Source organism: Panonychus citri, unplaced genomic scaffold (assembly GCF_014898815.1).
Source record: "Panonychus citri isolate SS breed McGregor unplaced genomic scaffold, ASM1489881v1 Contig00138, whole genome shotgun sequence".
Classification (NCBI taxonomy): domain Eukaryota; kingdom Metazoa; phylum Arthropoda; class Arachnida; order Trombidiformes; family Tetranychidae; genus Panonychus; species Panonychus citri.
Genome location: NW_026515543.1, coordinates 4,292,378 through 4,312,072, shown reverse-complemented (window position 1 = coordinate 4,312,072; position 19,695 = coordinate 4,292,378). Strand labels below are relative to the sequence as shown.

At 34.1% G+C, this 19,695-nt stretch overlaps 3 protein-coding genes and 2 long non-coding RNA genes across 5 annotated transcripts; 3 read left to right on the top strand and 2 right to left on the bottom strand.

The window, feature by feature from the left end:
• Positions 1-4,009: 4,009 nt before the first annotated feature.
• LOC128393728 (uncharacterized protein F54H12.2-like) lies at positions 4,010-5,113 on the top strand. Its single transcript, XM_053353940.1, has one exon. The coding sequence runs from the start codon at positions 4,010-4,012 to the stop codon at positions 5,111-5,113; it is 1,104 nt and encodes a 367-aa protein (XP_053209915.1).
• Positions 5,114-12,811: 7,698 nt separating this feature from the next.
• Positions 12,812-13,416, bottom strand: LOC128393841 (uncharacterized). The gene is made up of 2 exons (XR_008326268.1): positions 13,278-13,416; positions 12,812-13,175 (listed from the first exon to the last, which is right to left on the bottom strand). It is a non-coding gene; the product is annotated as an uncharacterized LOC128393841 (long non-coding RNA).
• Positions 13,417-13,548: 132 nt separating this feature from the next.
• LOC128393838 (trafficking protein particle complex subunit 11-like) lies at positions 13,549-16,759 on the top strand. The gene is made up of 4 exons (XM_053354062.1): positions 13,549-13,718; positions 13,930-14,011; positions 14,351-16,453; positions 16,525-16,759. The coding sequence occupies exons 1-4, from the start codon at positions 13,690-13,692 to the stop codon at positions 16,552-16,554; spliced, it is 2,244 nt and encodes a 747-aa protein (XP_053210037.1). The 5' UTR covers positions 13,549-13,689; the 3' UTR covers positions 16,555-16,759.
• An 882-nt stretch (positions 16,760-17,641) lies between these two features.
• On the bottom strand, positions 17,642-18,379 carry LOC128393840 (uncharacterized). Its single transcript, XM_053354067.1, has 2 exons — positions 18,241-18,379; positions 17,642-18,164 (listed from the first exon to the last, which is right to left on the bottom strand). Exons 1-2 carry the CDS (start codon positions 18,301-18,303, stop codon positions 17,724-17,726), a joined length of 504 nt encoding a protein of 167 aa, XP_053210042.1. The 5' UTR covers positions 18,304-18,379; the 3' UTR covers positions 17,642-17,723.
• Positions 18,380-19,148: 769 nt separating this feature from the next.
• LOC128393842 (uncharacterized) lies at positions 19,149-19,692 on the top strand. The gene is made up of 3 exons (XR_008326269.1): positions 19,149-19,227; positions 19,336-19,455; positions 19,536-19,692. It is a non-coding gene; the product is annotated as an uncharacterized LOC128393842 (long non-coding RNA).
• The last annotated feature ends 3 nt before the right edge of the window (positions 19,693-19,695 follow it).

The following is a 19,695-nucleotide window of genomic DNA, read 5'->3' as shown; positions in this document are numbered from 1 at the left end:
TGAATTAATAACAATGAAGACTTTCCAAGTTTATTTACACCACCCTTTCACAATGATGGTCGCGGGACCAACAGGTTCAGGTAAAACATATTGGTTGAAAAAATTGGTTGATAATGTAACCAAGTATTGTTCACCACCTCCAGTGAAGATAACTTACTTTTATGGTGAGTATCAAGATGTTTTTTCAACAATGCAAAATGTTAATTTTATACAAGGATTACCCGAAAATTTAATAAATAAATTTGACGGGATAGAGCCAGAATGGATAATAATTGATGATCTAATGCTCGAGTCAACCAACTCTAAAGTGATAAGTGAATTGTTTACCAAGGGATCACATCATCGGAACTTATCCGTCATTTTACTTGTCCAAAATTTTTTCACTAGGGGTAAAGAGAGTCGGAACATATCGTTAAACTCTCAGTATTTAGTATTGTTTAAAAATCCTCGTGATCAATCGATTATAACAAATATAGCCAGACAAATGATGCCTGGTAGAGTTAGTAAACTCCAAGCTATTTATGAAGATGCAACAAAGAATCCATACTCGTATCTGTTTGTTGACTTGAAACCCGAAACTCCAATTGAAACTAGATTTCTAACAAATGTTTTGGACGAAAAACCATATATTGTTACATATTTAGTATAAGAAAAAATAGATTTATGATAAACATCAAATCAAAAAATGAGTGTTAAAAGAGCAGTTAAACATTACTCTTGTCTTCAGGCATTAGCTAAGGCTAAGAGTGCACAAGAAAGAAGGAAAATTCTATTAAATTCATCGAAATGTATTTATTCTGTGATAATTGATATTACAAAACAAATTCTAGCGGGTAATATACCAATGAAAGCAAAAGATAAAGTAAAATTAAAAAGGTATAAGAATACATTACGTAAAATAAGTGGTAAAGTGTCAAGTTTACAGAAAAAGAATATAATTGTTCAGAAAGGAGGTTTTTTACCATTACTGATAAAACCAACATTAACAATTCTAGCATCTCTTGTGGCAAATAAATTGATGGAAAAATGAATGCGATTACAAGAATGTACCTTGTTTCAGAAGATCAATATAAACGTAATGTTTTGAGACCAAGTACAACAAGGAAGATACTAGCTAAAAACTTACCAACAGAAACAAAAGTGAAATTTATAAATAATATATTAGCAAGAAATCAAGATAATTTCTACCAACCAGAACCATTGGCATTCGCCGATCCTCTTGTTGAACCATATCAACAACCAGAAATAGAACAAGAGGAGTATGAAGTAGAACCTGATGTGAAAGAAAGTGACGAGCAGAGTTCATTTACAATAAATGACCCAGTAGCATTTAGTACACCTTTAACGAGTAAACAGTTGGTAGAGAAAACACCACTTCAACTAAATACACAAAGTCCAAAAAACGCTTCGGAAGGTTTTAAAAGTCACGACAATGCTTTAGAATTGATCTTGAGAAGTATAGAGGGTCTTGTTGGTCCTGACAACCTAATAATTGATGATCATGGTAGACCTTTTATTAGAAGTAATGTTAAACATATTGTTGAGTATCTAAGAAGTAACCCTAAAGGACGAGCACCAGATGGATACCCTAGAGTAGTCCGTGCATTAATAAATAGACCTGATGCAAAGAAATTTATTATAAACAGTAGAGCATTGAAGACAATTAATTCACCATCATGGAAGAAACTATTTTCACCAAGTTAAAGGACATTTATTATAATCCTAAATCCCCCGGGTCGTTCGGCAGTGTGAAAAAGTTATACAAAATAGCTAAAGAACAGTTGCCCGAGTTAAAGTATAAAGATACTGAGAAATGGATGTATGATCAAGACGCATATACATTGTTTCGTCAAACAAATAAAAAATTCCCGAGATTACCCATTTTAGTTGATAGAATAGACGAACAATGGCAAGCTGATCTAATGGATATGACTTGGGTCGCTAAAGAAAATGGAAACAAAAAGTATATACTTGTGATAATTGACTGTCTTAGTAGGTATGCATGGGCAGTAGCAGTTGGTGATAAGTCAGCTAAAACAATGATTGAATCATTCAAACATGTAATAGAAAAAAGTAATCGTAAACCTGAAAAATTACAAACTGATCAAGGAAAAGAGTTTGTTAATAGGTTTTTAAAAGAATATTTGAATGGATTAAATATAAATCATTTTACAGCAACAGATGGAACTATCAAGTGTGCAATTGTTGAGAGATTCAATCGAACACTTAGAAGTAGAATTTATCGTTATTTTTACTACAAGGAAACTCACAAGTATATCGATGTACTCGATGAAATAATTGAGGGATATAATTCATCGTATCATCGAATTATAAAGATGTCACCTCAAGAAGCCTTGAATGATCCACATACAGCTAAAAGTAACATCTTCAAAGCTCAGAAAAAGAATAAAAAGAAACAAAAACCATTTAAAATTGGAGATGAAGTAAGAATAACTACAAATAAATTGATATTTGAAAAAGATGCAACTAAAAAATGGAACGAAGAGGTATTCAAGATTGTTAAAGTCAAACACACACCACAAGGATACATTTACCGTTTGGTTGACTGGGGAGATGAACCAATAACATCAATTTTCTACCACGATGAATTGTTCCCATCAAAGTACCCTGATTTGTATAAGACCACTGTATTGAAAACAAGGATAAATCCAAAGACGAGAAAGAAGGAATACTTTGTAAAGTATAGAGGTTACCCGGATAAGTTTAACGCTTGGGTTGATCATGTCGAGAATGTCAAGTGAATTTGTTGTTGATGTTATTTCAAATGCAAGTATGGATATTTATAAAAACAATACATTATCTGAATTTACAAATCGTTTACCACAAAAATTGATTCTTGATGGTGATTGGGTGGTAGCAGTACAAGAGATAATTTACCCACTTTCACATAAAGGAAATAAACGAACAGTCAAATGGGTCTTCAATCAAAATGAGTCGTTCAAAAGGGGTAACATTCAGAGAAATAAATTTGAATTTGAGTATATTGAAACGGACAATATTGTCAAAATAATTGAAGGATTTAATAAAAGTATGGCGGAAGGGTATGAGATTGATAATCCAAGCTTAGAGGATGATGAATTAAGACCTCCAATCATGTCACTTAGGAAAGTCAACGAAGATGGTAAAGAGAAGGACAAAATTTTCTTTCAACTTGGAAGATTACCAAATTCAATTCATCCAGTTTTTCCTCTATGTGATGACCAATCTTTTATGAGACTTCTCGGATTTGATGTGTATGCATTACCGAGAAAAATTGCCGAAGCATTTAAGAACAAGAGTTTCTCATTGATTGCACCTTATCAGCCGGATATTGGACCTAAAGGTCATTTAGTTTTCATTTGTACGGATATAATTCATGAACATTTAGTTGGTGATACAAATGCTCGAGTGCTTAGAGTTATTCCTTTGAATAAGAACATTGGTGATAATTTACACCATATGACATTTACAACACCCTACTATTATGATGTTAGAAAGAATGAAATTGATGAAATTAGTATAAGGATTGTTGATGAAAGTGGTGATAATATAAAATTTAAATCAGGAAGAGTCTTTTTAAGTTTACATTTTAAAAGAAAATGAATCGTAAAGTTTACTGTGCATGTGATAGTGATTTTTCACATCATTACCAACAACAAGCTGGTGCTGGTATATCTGACATTTCCGTTTTTCGAGGTCAACCATACCAGAGAGGATATGGATTAGGATCTGTTTTTACTCGATTTGGTGTCCCAATTTTAAAATTTCTAGCTAAACAATTTGTTAAAACTGGTATAAATGTGGGTAATGATTACCTGACTGGTACTAATTTTAAAACTTCCTTGAAAACTCATGGAAAACGAGGTATAAGAACTGCAGCAAAAGAAGGATTAAGTAAATTATCTGAGCTTGTCGATCAGACTGGTAGTGGTATAAGAAGACGTAAAAGAAAAAGAAAAGTAACCTTAACACAGACAAAGAAGAAGAAGAAAAAGGATATTTTTTCATGATGGAATATCTTCACGAAGCATCTCTTCCAGCGAGTAAATCAGAGTTGCAAGTATTTTCAATACCACCGACTCAAACGGCGATTGAAAGCAGTTATGAAGTTGAGTATCGTCCTAGTGCAAGTCTTGAGTCAAACAACTTTTATGAAATCAATGTTCCAGCAAGTGAAGATTTTACAGACTTGGCATCTACCATGTTACATATTCATCTTTCTGTTACTACTAAAAAGGGTGAAACTCTTACAACAGCCAATAAAGTTAAAGCGGTTAAGGATTTTGGCAATGCATTGTTTGAACAAATTGATTTATCTATTGGTTCGGTTAATACTGTTCAAGCAAATAATACCTACCATTATCAAGCTTATTTGGAAGACTTGTTCTTTAGGCACCCTAATCAGGTTGATTCAGGTTTTGAGGTGTCTGAGGAATCCCTACGAGCTCCTTTTGATCTTTATTTTAGGTTACATTCGCCACTGTGTGAACAGGACAAACTTTTAATTAACGGGGTACCTCTAACATTTAGATTCACAAAAAGTCCGGAAGGATTTCCTCTAATCCGAGCTGATGATGATACATCAGAATATAAAATTAAATTTGAAAGATTTGCTCTTCATATTAAAAGAGTAAAGTTATTCCCGGAAGCTCAAAAAAGCATCATTTCCGGATTGGAAAAAGGTCCAGCTAAATATTTCATTACAAGAAATGACGTCAAGTCTTTTTCTATTCCATCCGGGCAATCATCAGCTTCCTTTGAAAATGTATATAATGGCATTTTACCAAGACGTGTATTGATTGGACTTGTTAAAGATGTGGCCCAGGATCAAAATATAAGTGTTGACCCATTCGAATTCAAGCATTTCAATACAAACTTTGTCGCCTTTACAGTTGATGGGACAATGATCCCATCAATTCCATATACACCTAACTACAAGTCTAAATATTACATGAGAGAATTTATCAACCTTTACCGGTTTTTCAATCAAGATGAGGGAGTTCCCCAATTAAATATTAAATATACTGAATATCCGGATAAAAACGCTTTGTATGCATTTGATCTTTCTCCGATGGATCAATTGGCGCTGAAAACAGTACCTTGTCCCTTATAAAAGAGGCAATATAAGACTTGATTTAAAGTTTTCTGAGAAACTGGAATCATCAGTTAAAGTGATTGTTTTTGGTCAGTTTGATAATCTCATTACAATTGACAAAGAAAGAAACATTGCCTTGGACTATTAGAAATGGCTATAACAACCTTACAAATTATAAATGTGCTCAAAGACTTGCCTTGGTTTGATGGTGTTTATCCCTTGGACAGATTACCGGTAACTCTCTCACAACATAAGGGAATAATCATCAACCTGGATGAACATGATAAAGAAGGAACCCATTGGGTGGCCCTTTACTTGGACAGAAATAAAATCGCCCATTACTTTGACTCTTTTGGAAGAGCACCGCAAGGCTCTATTTTGACTTTTATTGAAAGAGTATCCCGCTATTATTTATTTAATCCTACCAAATACCAAGGCAATTTATCTGTAGCCTGTGGTTATTTTTGTATTCTTTTTATTTTATCAGTTCATGAACTTAATAACTTTTACAAGTTATTCCGAGCTTGTAAACATATTCAAAATGAAATTGTATTGATCAATATGTTGAAAATTCATTTAATGGATTAATAAAGTTATTTTTAAATTTATTTACAATGTTTCATTTGATTTATGATGACCATAAGCATAACTATTAATTTTATCATTTAAAAGAAATCTCTTATCATCAAATGGTGATAAAGCTATTTTGTTTTGTTTAATTAAACTAATTTGATGATTTCGTGACCCTAATCTTGTTACATTTTCACTATGTACATTCTCATCAAATAAACACCTAACATAATCATCATAATCAATTTTATTCTTCAATGTTGACCTCTGAACTCCTTTGGCCACTTTCTTGGTACCATCATCAGTCTTGAAAGCATAGAGCTTTGGTTTGATCCCAATGAATTCATGAATTGGCTTTCCACCCATTTCATCCTTCAAGTAACCAATCTTTCGGTGATTATCAGTTGAATAGAGGGGACTGGAAGGGTCATAATTGGAAAAGTCCATGATTTCCAACAATGATTGAAAATCTTGTGTCAAGTTATCAGTTTCAACTTCATAGATGAGAGAATCAGTATCAGTGTAAATCAACTGAATCTTATCATTGAAATGATTCTTGAACTTATCATAATGTAATTCATACATTTTTAATTTAGCAAGTTCAAGAATTGAGAATCCTACTGATATTGGCTTGTTCATGACAACTCTTGCTTTTTTAATCTGAACCAGAGCCAAATTATCGTTCAAGATCAAGAACCGTTCACAAAGCTCTTTTCTCAGTTGGAAGTTGGCTCTACTAGGTGTATCAACTGCAACTACATTGAGATGATTCCTTACATTTTCAATAGTTTTCCCATAAAGAGCATTAACATTCAGCTTCCAAAAGTTACTGTCAGCAGTGTTGGTAGCTAATTGTCTCTGTACAGTACAGAAATCAACATATGTCTTGAGCCAGACCTCTTGGTAGAAGGTGATAACACGATGGAGTTTTGTTATTAACATTCCCTTTTCCTTGTAGAACTTTAAAGTTCGATAATGAAGAACCATTTTCTCCTTTTTATAAAATGTAGTCATTAATTTTGGTGTTGGTCGATATTTAACACCTTGTGATTCAACATTCACAAGAAGTGACTTTTGGTAATCACTCAGCTCTTCCCTTGTGATCTCTCTCCTTTCTGGTGCAAGAGGGTAATCATTATGTAGATCGTGAATCTCTGGAGGATACTCTAGATCTACTTCAACAAAGAAACCATAATCATTGTCATCTGGTGTTGATAAAATATCATCTAATAATGTATCTGATGAATTAATGTCAACCCACTTAAATCCTCTAACAGGTAATCTTTGAGTCATTGCATACCCATAAAGGTTATTCACATCCAAGTAAATAATGTGAGTTTGTGGCTTTGATGGATCATAATTGGGAACTTGGGGATTATTAGCGACAACATGTCTCTTGCTGACCATAGTTAATCCTCCTCTGATCCCTTTTTCAATCATCATCAACATGTCCAGATTAGAAAACAAAGTGAGGTTGATGCAAGTTGTTTTAAGTGCTGCAGCCCATGTTAAGCCTGGTGCTGACCAATGATGAGGTGGATCAATGTTGAAAAATTCAATACTTGTCCCCCTGAAATTTTCAAACACTGCAGCAAGTAAATAAACATCAACCTTTAGGTAAATATCATGGAAATCACCTAATGATTGACAATTGAATTTGGTCCAAATTTCATTCAAATGATCATACACTTCTTGATTTATATTTGAATCAGTCAATGTAGAGTAAAATTTTTCGATGGAGGTAATGATGTTTCACTGAACCTCTCATGTGAATCCAGATACTCATATGGAAGAGATCCTTTCTTCAATAACAGTGAAACATCTCCTGGAAACGCCTGTTTAATAAATTTTTCTTTTTTATCCACATTTAATTGGGATGAAAGTGTATCCAAACTAGATGGTAAAAATGCCAAACTATCAATGAACTTGAATCTATCCAGTTGAAATCCAATATACTTTTCAATTGTATGTGCGAGGATGGTCGGTGGCCTGTTGAACATTCCACTTTCTAGGGCTTTGATAATGATGTGACCATCAAAGTTTTTCAAATTATGGAAAACCACAGGAACATCTTTGGGTACTTGGTAATTAATATTACATTCCTGATGGGCCGCTCCTCTGAATTTACCGGTTAGATGATCATGATCACGAACAATTGTACCTTTACCGAGTACTCGCAAACAAATGTGACAATACTTTGAATTACGCATTATCAGTTCATCATTTGGTGTCATATTTACGTTGGGGAAAGTATTGTCTTTGAAGTATTGATCAAGAAATGGTTGCAAATTTAACAATTCTCTAAGGAAAACAAGAGCCACATCATTTCCACGATAAAATTTTGAATGGATCACTTCTTGTCTCCAGTTAACCACAATCAAACCAAAACTACATGGTTCATTAAGTTTAATTTCACCAGTAACATTAGCTGTTGGAATTGACAGAGTTTCAAAGTCACCGTAAATCATAAAAGGATGCTTTGACTCTTTGTTGTATTTATTACGACAGATGTGAAGATATTCACCACTTGGCATTGATACACGTTGTGGGTCGACTTTTTTACAAAACTCAAGATGATCACTTAGTTTTTGTCTTTCTCGAAAATGATAGAGACATCTTGGACAGCAGTAAGCGTGATTTTTACCTCGCACAAAAGATTCAAGACGAGTGATTGTATGAAAATGTTCATTGTACAAAAATAAGTTTACATGTTTAGAACATTCATCTTTGACTACTTTGAGTGGAATCACAATTTTATCCTCTTCATCAAATGTATAAACATTCACTGAGATGTTATTTCTCTTCTCAAATCGAGAAATTTGGTGTAATTCGACTATGCCACGAACCATAGAAAAATCATACCTATCAATAAGGTCACTATATCTCGATGTTCGTTCAGCATGATCCAGCGGATGAAGACCAGCTAATACACTATACATGAAACAATCAGTTATACATTTAACAGTTCGTATGGACTTTGTCTTCTTCATCAACTCTGTTGGAAGAGGATGTTGCATGCAACCACCTTTAATTGGTCTGAACTTTAAGATGAAGTTCAATTGTATCAATTTTATCAGACGCCATCCACTTCCTCTTTGAGAATATTCATCTATTTGAGACTCTAATCCATGGAGAGAATCAGTAACTAAATTGATAATATCATCGGCCTGCATCAAAGTTGTTAACCTTGTCCAGATGTAGTCCATTTTTTGTACAATTCCTTCATTACCATTATCTTTCTCAAAGGTCATATGTAAACAGAAATGGAATTTTATCAACTTTTTAACCAATAGTTCATGAGATAATACCCTTATTATTTCATTAAACATTACATTGATTAAGGTACTGACATCATAAACTGAAGAGAGAACACATCTGTACACAGCAAATGTATTTTCAATCGCGGTCGCCATTAGTTCGAATTTGTTTGATGGTAAGAGTAAAGACACTGTCTTCCTCTTTTTAACTGGTATATCTTGTTGCACTGATACACGTTTGACAGAAGGTCGGTCTTGAATGATCTTGGGTTGATAATCATCTTCTTCTTCTGCTGGTGACGGTAATGATGATGGTAATGGTGATGGTGATGATGATGGTGATGGTGATGGTGATGGTGATGGTGATGGTGATGGTGATGGTGATGGTGATGGTGATACAAGATCAATAAAATCCGGTATCTTTTCAATAATTGTAGTTAATTTATTAGTACCAGCAAACTTGATAACTGAAGTGGGTAGTCCGGTAACAGGTAAGATTGATTGTTCATTCTCTACTTGTGTATCCCGTAATAAATCATCAATATCCTCCAATGATATTTGTTGTAATGTTGATTGTTGACCCAGCTCTTCACAAAATTGACTGAATAGAGCATCAACTTCTTGAGAAAATGACGGAGACGACTGTGGCACTGGTTGATTGTTGATCACTTCTTGGGGAATCATCTCAGACAGTTGAGCGAATAAGTGATCAATGTTTGACGATAATTGATCGTTCAAAGATGGTACTGTTGATGAAGTTAACTGTGGTAACTGTTTCGGTGAATCGGTTGTGGCGAACACATCACTCATCCTACAAACACTGTAGGAACACTGACATTGATGAGATAAATAATCACCTAAAGTGAAAGACCTGAGGTCACAACAAGGACAAGTAAAACCCTGTAAAGAAAAATAATAAGTTAACCGAAATAAAAGATGATAACAATAGGTTGGTTTCATTTCTCTTCATTTCTCTTTAATTTTTTATACTCTTCCCTCGATTTATGAAAATACATGTTTGAATTATTTTCATGTTTCCTAGAAAGAGTAAGATAATAATTGGCCCTTTCCATATATACTAGGAACATATCTGGACATTTTCCAGCTTGTTCAATATAATAAAGACCCAACTCGTGGTTAGTCATAGCTGCTCGCTGAGTATATGCAGCTCTCTTCTCCAGATAAGCCATCTTAGCTCGAAGGTTACCTTCACTGATAGCTTTCTGACGTCTTTTCCTTTTATTCTCCTTCTTCTTCTGGTTCTTGGTGAGTCGATTTGATGATTCCTGGAGAGAGAGAAACAAGAGAAATGAAGAGAAACGATACCCTAGTTGATAAGGACTTACCATTGTAATAATTAACAGATGTGATGTAACAGGAGAAAGGTAAATGTTTATCGTATTGTGGTAACAATAGACTTACTTTGATTGATAAGAAATGGAGAGAAAAATCTTTTACTTATATACAACTATTGATATACAAGATTTACAGTATACTTTTAGAACTGAATTTTTGGTGTAAAGATTGAATTTATCATGATGAAAACAACATCAGATAGGTTCAGTATAGTTTGAAATACAATTATTTATGTTCAGAATTGGATTGTGGTAACTCAGTCATGATACATGGAAATTTAGGAAAATCTCAATTCTGATTGGTTGTTGAGATCAAAGGATACCGCTAACGATTTTCTCACGTCAATTTAACATGTAAAACGTTCAATTATTACATCATTTCCAGGAAAAAAATTCGCTCCCATAGACTTAACATTGGCCGTAACATTGAAGGATTTGCGCCCGGAAGGGGGTGGGGCTTAGAGGTCAACCAATATTTTTTTCTAATGTTTCTCGATGAGCTCTATCGATTGACATTAGTCTCATGTCTCTAGCACTTATACTTCCTGAGATAATTTTTTTGTCACGTGACAAAAGTTACTAAGACCTCTAGCCTTTAAGCCTTTGACCTGACAAAGATGAAAATAGGCGCATTTGGCACTTTTTTTTCCTCCTCTATCCAATGATACCAACCATGATGCTCTAGCACCAATAGAAAAAAAGGGGGAAAAAGGGGGGAAAAATTGTGAAAAAAAACTTTTTTGCCTTTGACCTTACAAACTTGGTTTATAGTTCATAGGCTTTGGTTGTTTGCGGGATTTGTTCCTGATTTTTTTCAGAATTTTAACACCCACCCCCTTTGGATTATCATGAAAAATCATTTTCCCCCATAGGGACCCATGTTAAAAAATTTAACCCCAATTAGCACCCAGATAGAGTAATTAACATGTCATTTCCTTAAAGGGTTACATCAGATTAATCCCATTGGTCAATTAGATTATCATCATCTTAATCTTCAAACGGTTTTTAGATCAGTTTAGATTAACCCATAATCTTATCAGTTTTAATCTATTTGTTTAATTGATCACTTCATTTTAATTTGTTCCCTCTAAATAAAATCATGAGTCTTTTGTACGACTTAATTGAAACCCGCCTCATCATTAGTGAAACCATAACCGACCCTGAACGGAGAAGTTTTGTGACCAACTTCCTCGAAAGGGTTTCACGGGTAATCGATGATGTCGAGGAAATGGAAATTGAGTTGGGTGTTCCTTCACCACCACCACCACCATCAGTATCATCTCCACCACCACCGCCACCATCACCAGTTCCTTCTACATCATCATCATCATCCCTTGGTGATCTCTCAATCTTTACAGATTCATCTGTAAATAAACAGATAGAAACAATTAGTGATGCTCTGATGAGCATGAATTCTCTTCTTACCATCCTTGTTCAGGATAATAAATCCATAAATGAAAAACTTAACATGTTGGACTTAAGAGTCCGTGATAATGTTAACATCTCCGAAGTGTGTGTGGAGGAATGCCAGGACATAACCCGCCGGCAACGAGCTCAACATTTGGCCCTGGTCGAATTTCTTAACACCATACGTGAGGATATGGTAAATCGGGCTCAATTCGCCTACGAAAACAACCGATCGGAATTTTCATCTTTAAAAGAATTGGTCATTACCTTCGATCGGTGCAACGATTACCTCCTGAAAGAGTTGAACCGATTGGCCGGTCACCCAAATATTTAGTCTTTGGTTTAGCAATTTGCTGAATTACGTTTTTTTTTATCATTCCTTTAATTGCTCAATAAAACAAAAAGTTTGTAATTTAAGTGCAAAATTACATCATCAAAAAATAAGATTAAATAAATGTAAACGTTTGCAAAAATTACTCATACCAATAACAAAATTAATTAACGAGAAAAAAAGTTGCAAAAAGAAAGAGAAATAAAATTCACTTTAATTGAGTTAAAATCAGAAAAAAATTTCACCCAAATCGGGTTAAAATTGTTACCACCGGAAGTGGGTGATGCACCCGGAAAGTACTTCCACCCACTGGCAGAAGTTCCCACCGGAAGTACTGGTTGCAACCACTTTGGTCAGTTTCTCCCACTTCCGGGAGAAAATCCAGTTTCCGGGTGCATCATCCGATTTCTTTACTACTACCAAAAGTTATCTCTCAACTATTTGAATTGATTTAAAATTTTACAATTGATTCATCAAAATGAACACAATAAAAACTTCAAGATGATTAAAATTACCAGCACAGTTGATTGAGCTCTTTCTCTCGTTTAATTGCTGCTTTATTCAATTTTAGCAATCAAATTAACTCTTAAGACTAAACCCTTTCAGAATATATCCCACCCAAGTAATTTATTGAATAAGACAAAAAAAGTGATACCAGCTGACCAAATATCTCAACTGTTCTCCAACTGTATTACTCATTAAACTGTAAACACGCTGTGTACTTACACGGTAAAAAGTAAATTGTAATAGTGCCTCTCTCTCCTGGACTTCGGATCACGAACGAAGAGGCCACCGATCACTAAATTCTGTAGTTTATTATGTCTCATCCATGTTACAGGAGTTGTAAAACAACTGAGTGCGCTCTTGTCACACCCTCTAGGAGGTTATTCTACTACCTCATTTGTACAATTATTTATGATTTCTTTACAGGTTTCAATTATTTTTACATATTCTATCAAATTGGTGACCGCATCAAGGTTTTCGTTTTTCTCTGTTACACTGAAATTGTTCTGTATCCTTATATCAAGTATTCCATTAATATTCTCAGTCCAATTGCATTCAATCGGGAAGTGATTCCAATCCGGTTTTTTTCCAGCATTGTTTTATTTGAGGTCGGTTGGTTACATTTAGATTATCTGAAGCCGATTGGATTCCTGAACCTGTGAGATATAAATTAGTTTTATTAGTAAGTATCATCAGGATGTTCACGATTCAAATTAAGCTTTGAGCTTAACATTTCTTGTTCAAAAAAAAAAAATTACAAGATTATTTTAATTTTTCTTCTTCCGGTTCAGAAGGGAAAAAAGTTTTTCTTAAAATACTCGTTTTTTAGTCTCGTTTTTAAAATATCGTTTTTCTAATATCGTTTACACTTGCACGGGCACGGACACGAACACTGATTAAAATTTATAGTGAAAAAGAAACTAATTATCGCAGTAAATATGAAAATTTAAACTTCTTATAAAAAGCAGGTATCACCGGTCCCTGTAGCTTTTGTCTATTTTCACTACTTTTTCTGTGTAAAGGGCTTTACTAAGGCTATTTCACAGGAATCTCTTAATGAGAGTCTCATTATGGTGATGCCATTAACTGAATGTTGACTGTAAATTGTTTCCAATTGTAATCAGTTAATCTGGTCCATATTAGAATCTTAGTTAATTGTTTCCTATCAGAATGAACGATCTATCACAAAGGCGTCTCTCGTAAGTAATTAAATCAACCTCACAATCAATTAATTGTGTCCCTTTCTTTTCCCAACCCTACCAAGCATCTTAACCTTTCAAGTCTCTTTCTCTTTTTTTCTTTCTTGTCTTTTTCATTTTCTCTATTCTTTTTTTTAATTGTCCAATGGTTACATTGACTAATTAACTGATTATATTCTTCTCCATATTCTATTATGTATCCGGATTAAAGGACTGCTGGAGATTCTCTTTATATTGTGTTAGGTGTGCCTAAAACCGCAACACCAGAAGAAATCAAAAAAGCTTATAGAAAGGTTAGTTTGTTTTTTTTTCTCTTTTCTATTTTGTATTTTCTGTCCAAGAGAATTTAAGTCGATCAATAATTTGTAATTACCTATAATTAAACGAAATTGTTTCTGTTTTTATTTCGAAACCCGTCTGGTGACTATCTTGTCTCGGATTAATACCCACTCATTTTCTTCCTCCATTGGATCTCGTTTTGGTGACATCGATGACAATTATTCTTGCAAATGAATATTCCTCTCTCTCTCTCCCGATTTCTTTTCCGATTTTAATCATCAACCTTATCATTGGTATATTTTGGTATTCAATTCACTGTCATTGGATTCAAATTTCCTTTGCAATATTGATAGTTTAAGAAAAACAAACGCCTTCGTATGATGCGTTTGCTGATTGTTCATATTGCTCAGAATTATTATGATGAAAAGGATTATAAAAATTGTTTAATTCACCTTAATCGAGTGCTGCCCTTCTTTCGGGTAGAAAAGTGGAAATTAATTCTAAATGCAACATTAACCACTGCCTTGCATGCTGCATATTTGTCAATTAATCCAATTGAATTTGTCCAACTTGGTTTCGAATCAATTTCAGCGTGGATTCCCAATGAAGCTTCTTGGAAATTGTTGATCCAACAATCAGTTCTAAATGTTTTATCTCACGAACCACCTTGTTTACTCTTCCCTGATTTGGAAGCAGAAGAGAATGAATCAATTACTAGTTCATGGAGAACTATGTTGTCTTCGTCACCTTTCACCGATTCACCAATTAACATGGAGATGAATACAATCGCTTCATTCATTGAGATTAAACCAGTTTTTAGCCAAAAGGTTTTCCAATGGCAACAACCTGTTGATTTAAAGGTTTACCTACTTCTCAATTCACCAATGCCTTTTGTCTTTGATAAATTGAGTTTAGCCTTTAATGAACCTTATTACAATCAATTTTGTGAAGAAATTAGTCCATCTCTCAACTTAGAACCCATGGTGATGAAATGTTTAAACTTTAATTTGATTGTTCGAAAAGAAGATTGTGGTAAATTGTTGAAAATTACAAAAATCTCACTTTACTTTGGTAGTCAATCAACTAAAGTGACTTTCGATTGGACTTTTGAAGATTCAACAAGTGATTCTCAAATGAAATGTTTCAATAGTCACAATTCCTGCCTTCCATCCCCATCCTCACTAATTACCACAATTAATTATCCAATCAAATTTTACCACATAGAACCAATGTTAACTACATTCTTGGAACCACGTAAACCAAATGTTAATTTGAAACTAATCAACTCATCACCAGCACTTCTCAATGAAATGTATCCAATAGAAATCGTGATCGCCAATCAAGATGATTACAGTATTAAAGACATTTTCCTGATGATTGTCAAAGTGGAAGACGTAACAATATCAATGACCACCAACCAGCCTGCGGGTGTTTGTACCTCTTTCATTTTTGATGGTTCACCTTTACCTCTTGGTGTTAATCAATCATTAACTTCATCAATAGTCGAACCTGGATCGAGTTTGGTGAAAACGGTTTATCTGCCAATCAATGATCTTAATCCTCAACGTTTTATATTTACTGTTTATTTTACAAGTACCAACTCTTCATCACCAACAATCATTAATAACGATGATAACAATATATGTTATCAACTTAAAGAAATGATTTCCATTCAAGTTATTAATCCATTCAATGTATCATTTACAACTTGTACTCCTCTCAATACTCCGTCACGAGTGATCCGTCTCATGGAACCGTTTGTTTTAAAAGTGGACATCAGCTGTTTATCTCCATTTACTCTTGAATTAATTGATTGTAATGTTGAATTACATCAGAATATTTTTCACACTCTTCCTTACACTCCAACAAATTCAAACAAATTACTTCGTTGTGGTGACAAAACTGATTGTCACTTTGCTCTTTACTCTGAAAGTCAAATTACTCAAGACACTGGATTAGGTGTATTGGTTATACGATGGAGGAAAAGTTCATCATCATCAAATGAAAATAAACAATTGACAAGTGACAAATTGACTAATCAACAAGAACAGGAAACTTCTTCTAGTGGATTTGATCAAATTAATACAATTAAATTTAATCTACCCTCAGTTATGGTTCAAAATAGTTTCCTCTATGTTGAAACTAAATTACCCAAATTTGGTGTTACCCGGGAAAGTTTATTGTTAACTTATAATTTAGCTAATCGAACGGACAATTTTCTCCCAATCTCATTAAGTTTGGAGAAAAGTGATAATTTCATGTTCGCTGGTAATTCTTCAGTTAAATTATCAATTCCAGCTAAATCACAATTACCACAATTATTTGTTTTATATCCTCTTGTCTGTGGTCATGTGGCATTACCAAAATTAAAGATTATAATTTACCCTGAAACTGATGATCCAATTGATATGGAAGATGTTCTGGAAGATATTGTTCCCTCTTACCTTATGGTTATGGTTAGTTAATTGTAGATAACTTTCCAACTTATTAATTGATTAATTCAATTTTCTTTTTTCTCATTTTTCAGCCTCAAAGGAAAATCAATACTCCAGTTTGATTCAATTTATCAGCCATAAGGAAACATTCTAATCATAAACAATTTATTACAACAGCATAAATTCCAACTGTTCATTCAAAATGGAACCAACTTATCAATATAAGAATGAATTAAATCTAATAGATTACAATCAAGTCAGAATTTGTAACAATCAAATTTTTATTTGTCTTTTACTAGCCAATGCTAGTCGCGGCCTAGGGTCTCGCCGCGGTTATTCTATTTTTTGCAGGTACTTTATTTAACTTTTAATTGTGACAATAAGCCAGGATACTGGAATGCGGCTCTATCACATGGCATTTCTCTGGCACGCGATAAAGGAGCCGATATTTTAATATGTTCGTGCCAAGAAATTAACCCAACAAACTTCCAACAAGAATTTTCGGTGAATTCTATCCTGCCAGAAATACGTCGGGTGCGGCGAGGGGCTAATGAAAATTGGATCCACAAAGCTGGAAATTATTGTGCTCTCAGCCTCAAAGGTCCTATCGAGGTTGAAAAATTTAGAACTAACAGCAAGGCTTTTATAGCGAGGATTTTGGTGTTACCCAATGGCCAAAGACTTGGAGTAGTTGGCTGCTATTTCCCTCCCTGTATCTCCTCTGACGCAACTACCCTATTGGTGCATCTAGGTGTAATTTTAGGATTAATGAAAAAAGGCGAACACGATTGTGTAGGGAAAACCATCGAAAATTGTGAACAAGTAGTCGCTCTAGGTGACTTGAATTTCAATAATCCAACAGCTGAATGCTACAATTCACCTACCTCCAGAAACCGACTCCAAGAAGCATTTTTAAAGATAATGTTTGACCATGACCTTAAATCGGCCATCGATCCTGAGTTGCCCACCACTATAAGAGGTACCTCGATTGATTATATTATTTTGAGCAAATCTTTAAAAGTAGTGGAAACATCAAAACTTCATGACTCCCCCGCCCACTTAAATTCAGGGTATCATTTAATTATGTACGCGGTAACTGAAATACCATACTAAGTTCTAGTTCTTGTTCTAGTTCTGCTTCATCTGACTAATCAAAAGAATAAATGATAGTTTGTTTGTGTCAAAGTTTGTTTATATTTATTCGGGGTACATGGGATACATGGGGTACATGGGATACATGGGGTACATGGGGTACATGGGATACATGGGGTACATGGGGTACATGGGGAATTTAGATAGTAAAGTGCTCAATTTGTAGGTGAGGAATTGAGGTTCTGGTTTTTGGTCTGGTTGATTCACTGTAATGTATAAGAAAGCTTTGGTCAGAAACTGCTTTGTTGTTGTTGTGATTGTGATTAATTGTTGATTCTTTAGGGGATCGAGTACTTGGCTCCGATTTAGTGGAGCGAATTGATCCTCGATCATGTCGCATAAAAGGTTTTTCCTCAATGATTTCGAAAGCCTTGGCGACCATGTCGTGAAAATGGCCTTTTTGTCGATATAATATGTTGGGCCATTTATCTGGCTTGCCTAGGTAGCACCCACATAAGGGGTACCCATATTTTTCCACGAGCTTGATGCCTTTCTTCATGTCCTTTACGAAGAGAGGAAACTCGACTGGTAGAGGGTAATCGGGATTGTCAATCCTTTTTGAATTATAAGCTTTTATCCACTGTAAATAAATGAAAATAGTGGTCAGATATCGTCAACAAAAAGAACAGAAGAACATAATGAGAAAATTTACTTACAATTGAGAGTGGATCATCTTTACATTTGTCGCAAATGTCAAAATATTTCGAGTTGAAAGTCATAATGAAAAAGTTTACGAAAATTGGATTTATGATTTACAAATGAATTTGTAAACAAAGGTGAAAATGACACTTGAGGCTCTATCATTGACGATAGCAAACCCCAAGCAGAGACTCAACAGACTAAGAACCGCGAAATCTGAAAGGAGCTTTTTATTTAACATGATGACATGGGGATGAACCATGGGATAATTCAATCATGTTTACTAATCTAATCCTTAACTTTGAATAAGTTAATTGTTGATTGTGATTAACTAATTGTGGAGTTAGAAAAGTTTTAAAGAATCATAATCGAGGTAGTGATCAACAATTATACTCTAAGATAATAATGATGAGGAAATGAACAGATTCAGTCTCATGATGACATGGGGATGAACCATGGGATAATTCAATCATGTTTCTTAATCTAATCCTAAATTTATTCAAAGTTAATTAATGATTGTGATTAACTAATTGTGGAGTTAGAAAAGTTTCATGTTCCTTTGGAAAGTTTATCATCAACAATTAGCCTCTAAGATAATAATGATGAGGAAATGAACAGATTCAGTCTCATGATGACATGGGGATGAACCATGGGATAATTCAATCATGTTTACTAATCTAATCCTTAACTTTATCAAAGTAAATTGTTACAATTTTCAGATTTCGCGCTTGTAGTTTTCTGATGCGTAGCTAGGGGTTTGTTATTGTTATTGTTATTACTCTTTAGACACATGCTTATTCACTCAGTTCATTTTAGTGTTTACTTCAATCGTTTTAAACTTTTACCCAATTATTTCATCATTGTTTCAATCAGTTAATCTTTTTACTCTTTATTTCTTGAATTATTTCATCATGAATGCATTAAGCACGCAACGAATTTTAGAAAATTTTTGGGAAAGTGATTCTAGCAGCTTCAATGAATCTGCGGATTCAACAACTAACAAGGTAAGTGTTTTATACTCTCTTTTTCCGTTTCCAATTCTTTTTCAAATTCTGATTCTGAATCTAATCTTATTTCCTATCATTTGGCTTTTTTTCTTTTTTTCTTTTTAGGTTTATGAGCCAATTAATTTCAGTATTAACAAGACCACTTCAAATGAAGTCGATGAAGCTGATGTGTCTCTGTCTGATCAAACTGCTCACGAGGACGCTAATGATTCGACAACTGAAGAGGTAAAGAAAATTTCCCCATGTTTTCAATCTTTTTCCTTTCCAAATTCTAATCACAATTATTTGGCTTTTTTTCTTTTTAGGTTCTTGAGTCAATTAATGAGATCGTTTCAAATGTAGTCCAGCAAACTGGATCAATTATCGATGAAGCCGACGTATCGCTTTCTGATCAAACTACGCTAATTGCTGACGCTCAAACTTCCAAGAATGATTCGACAACTGAAGAGGTAAAGAAAATCCCCG

Coding starts and splice junctions, on each gene's coding strand:
- LOC128393728 (XM_053353940.1), top strand. CDS start 4,010: ATGGAATATCTTCACGAAGCATCTCTTCCAGCGAGTAAATCAGAGTTG.
- LOC128393838 (XM_053354062.1), top strand. CDS start 13,690: ATGAACGATCTATCACAAAGGCGTCTCTC. Junction 14,012..14,350: donor TCAAAAAAGCTTATAGAAAG/GTTAGTTTGTTT, acceptor CAATATTGATAG/TTTAAGAAAAACAAACGCCT. Junction 16,454..16,524: donor CCTCTTACCTTATGGTTATG/GTTAGTTAATTG, acceptor CTCATTTTTCAG/CCTCAAAGGAAAATCAATAC.
- LOC128393840 (XM_053354067.1), bottom strand. CDS start 18,303: ATGACTTTCAACTCGAAATATTTTGACATTTGCGACAAATGTAAAGAT. Junction 18,165..18,240: donor AAGATGATCCACTCTCAATT/GTAAGTAAATTT, acceptor ATTTATTTACAG/TGGATAAAAGCTTATAATTC.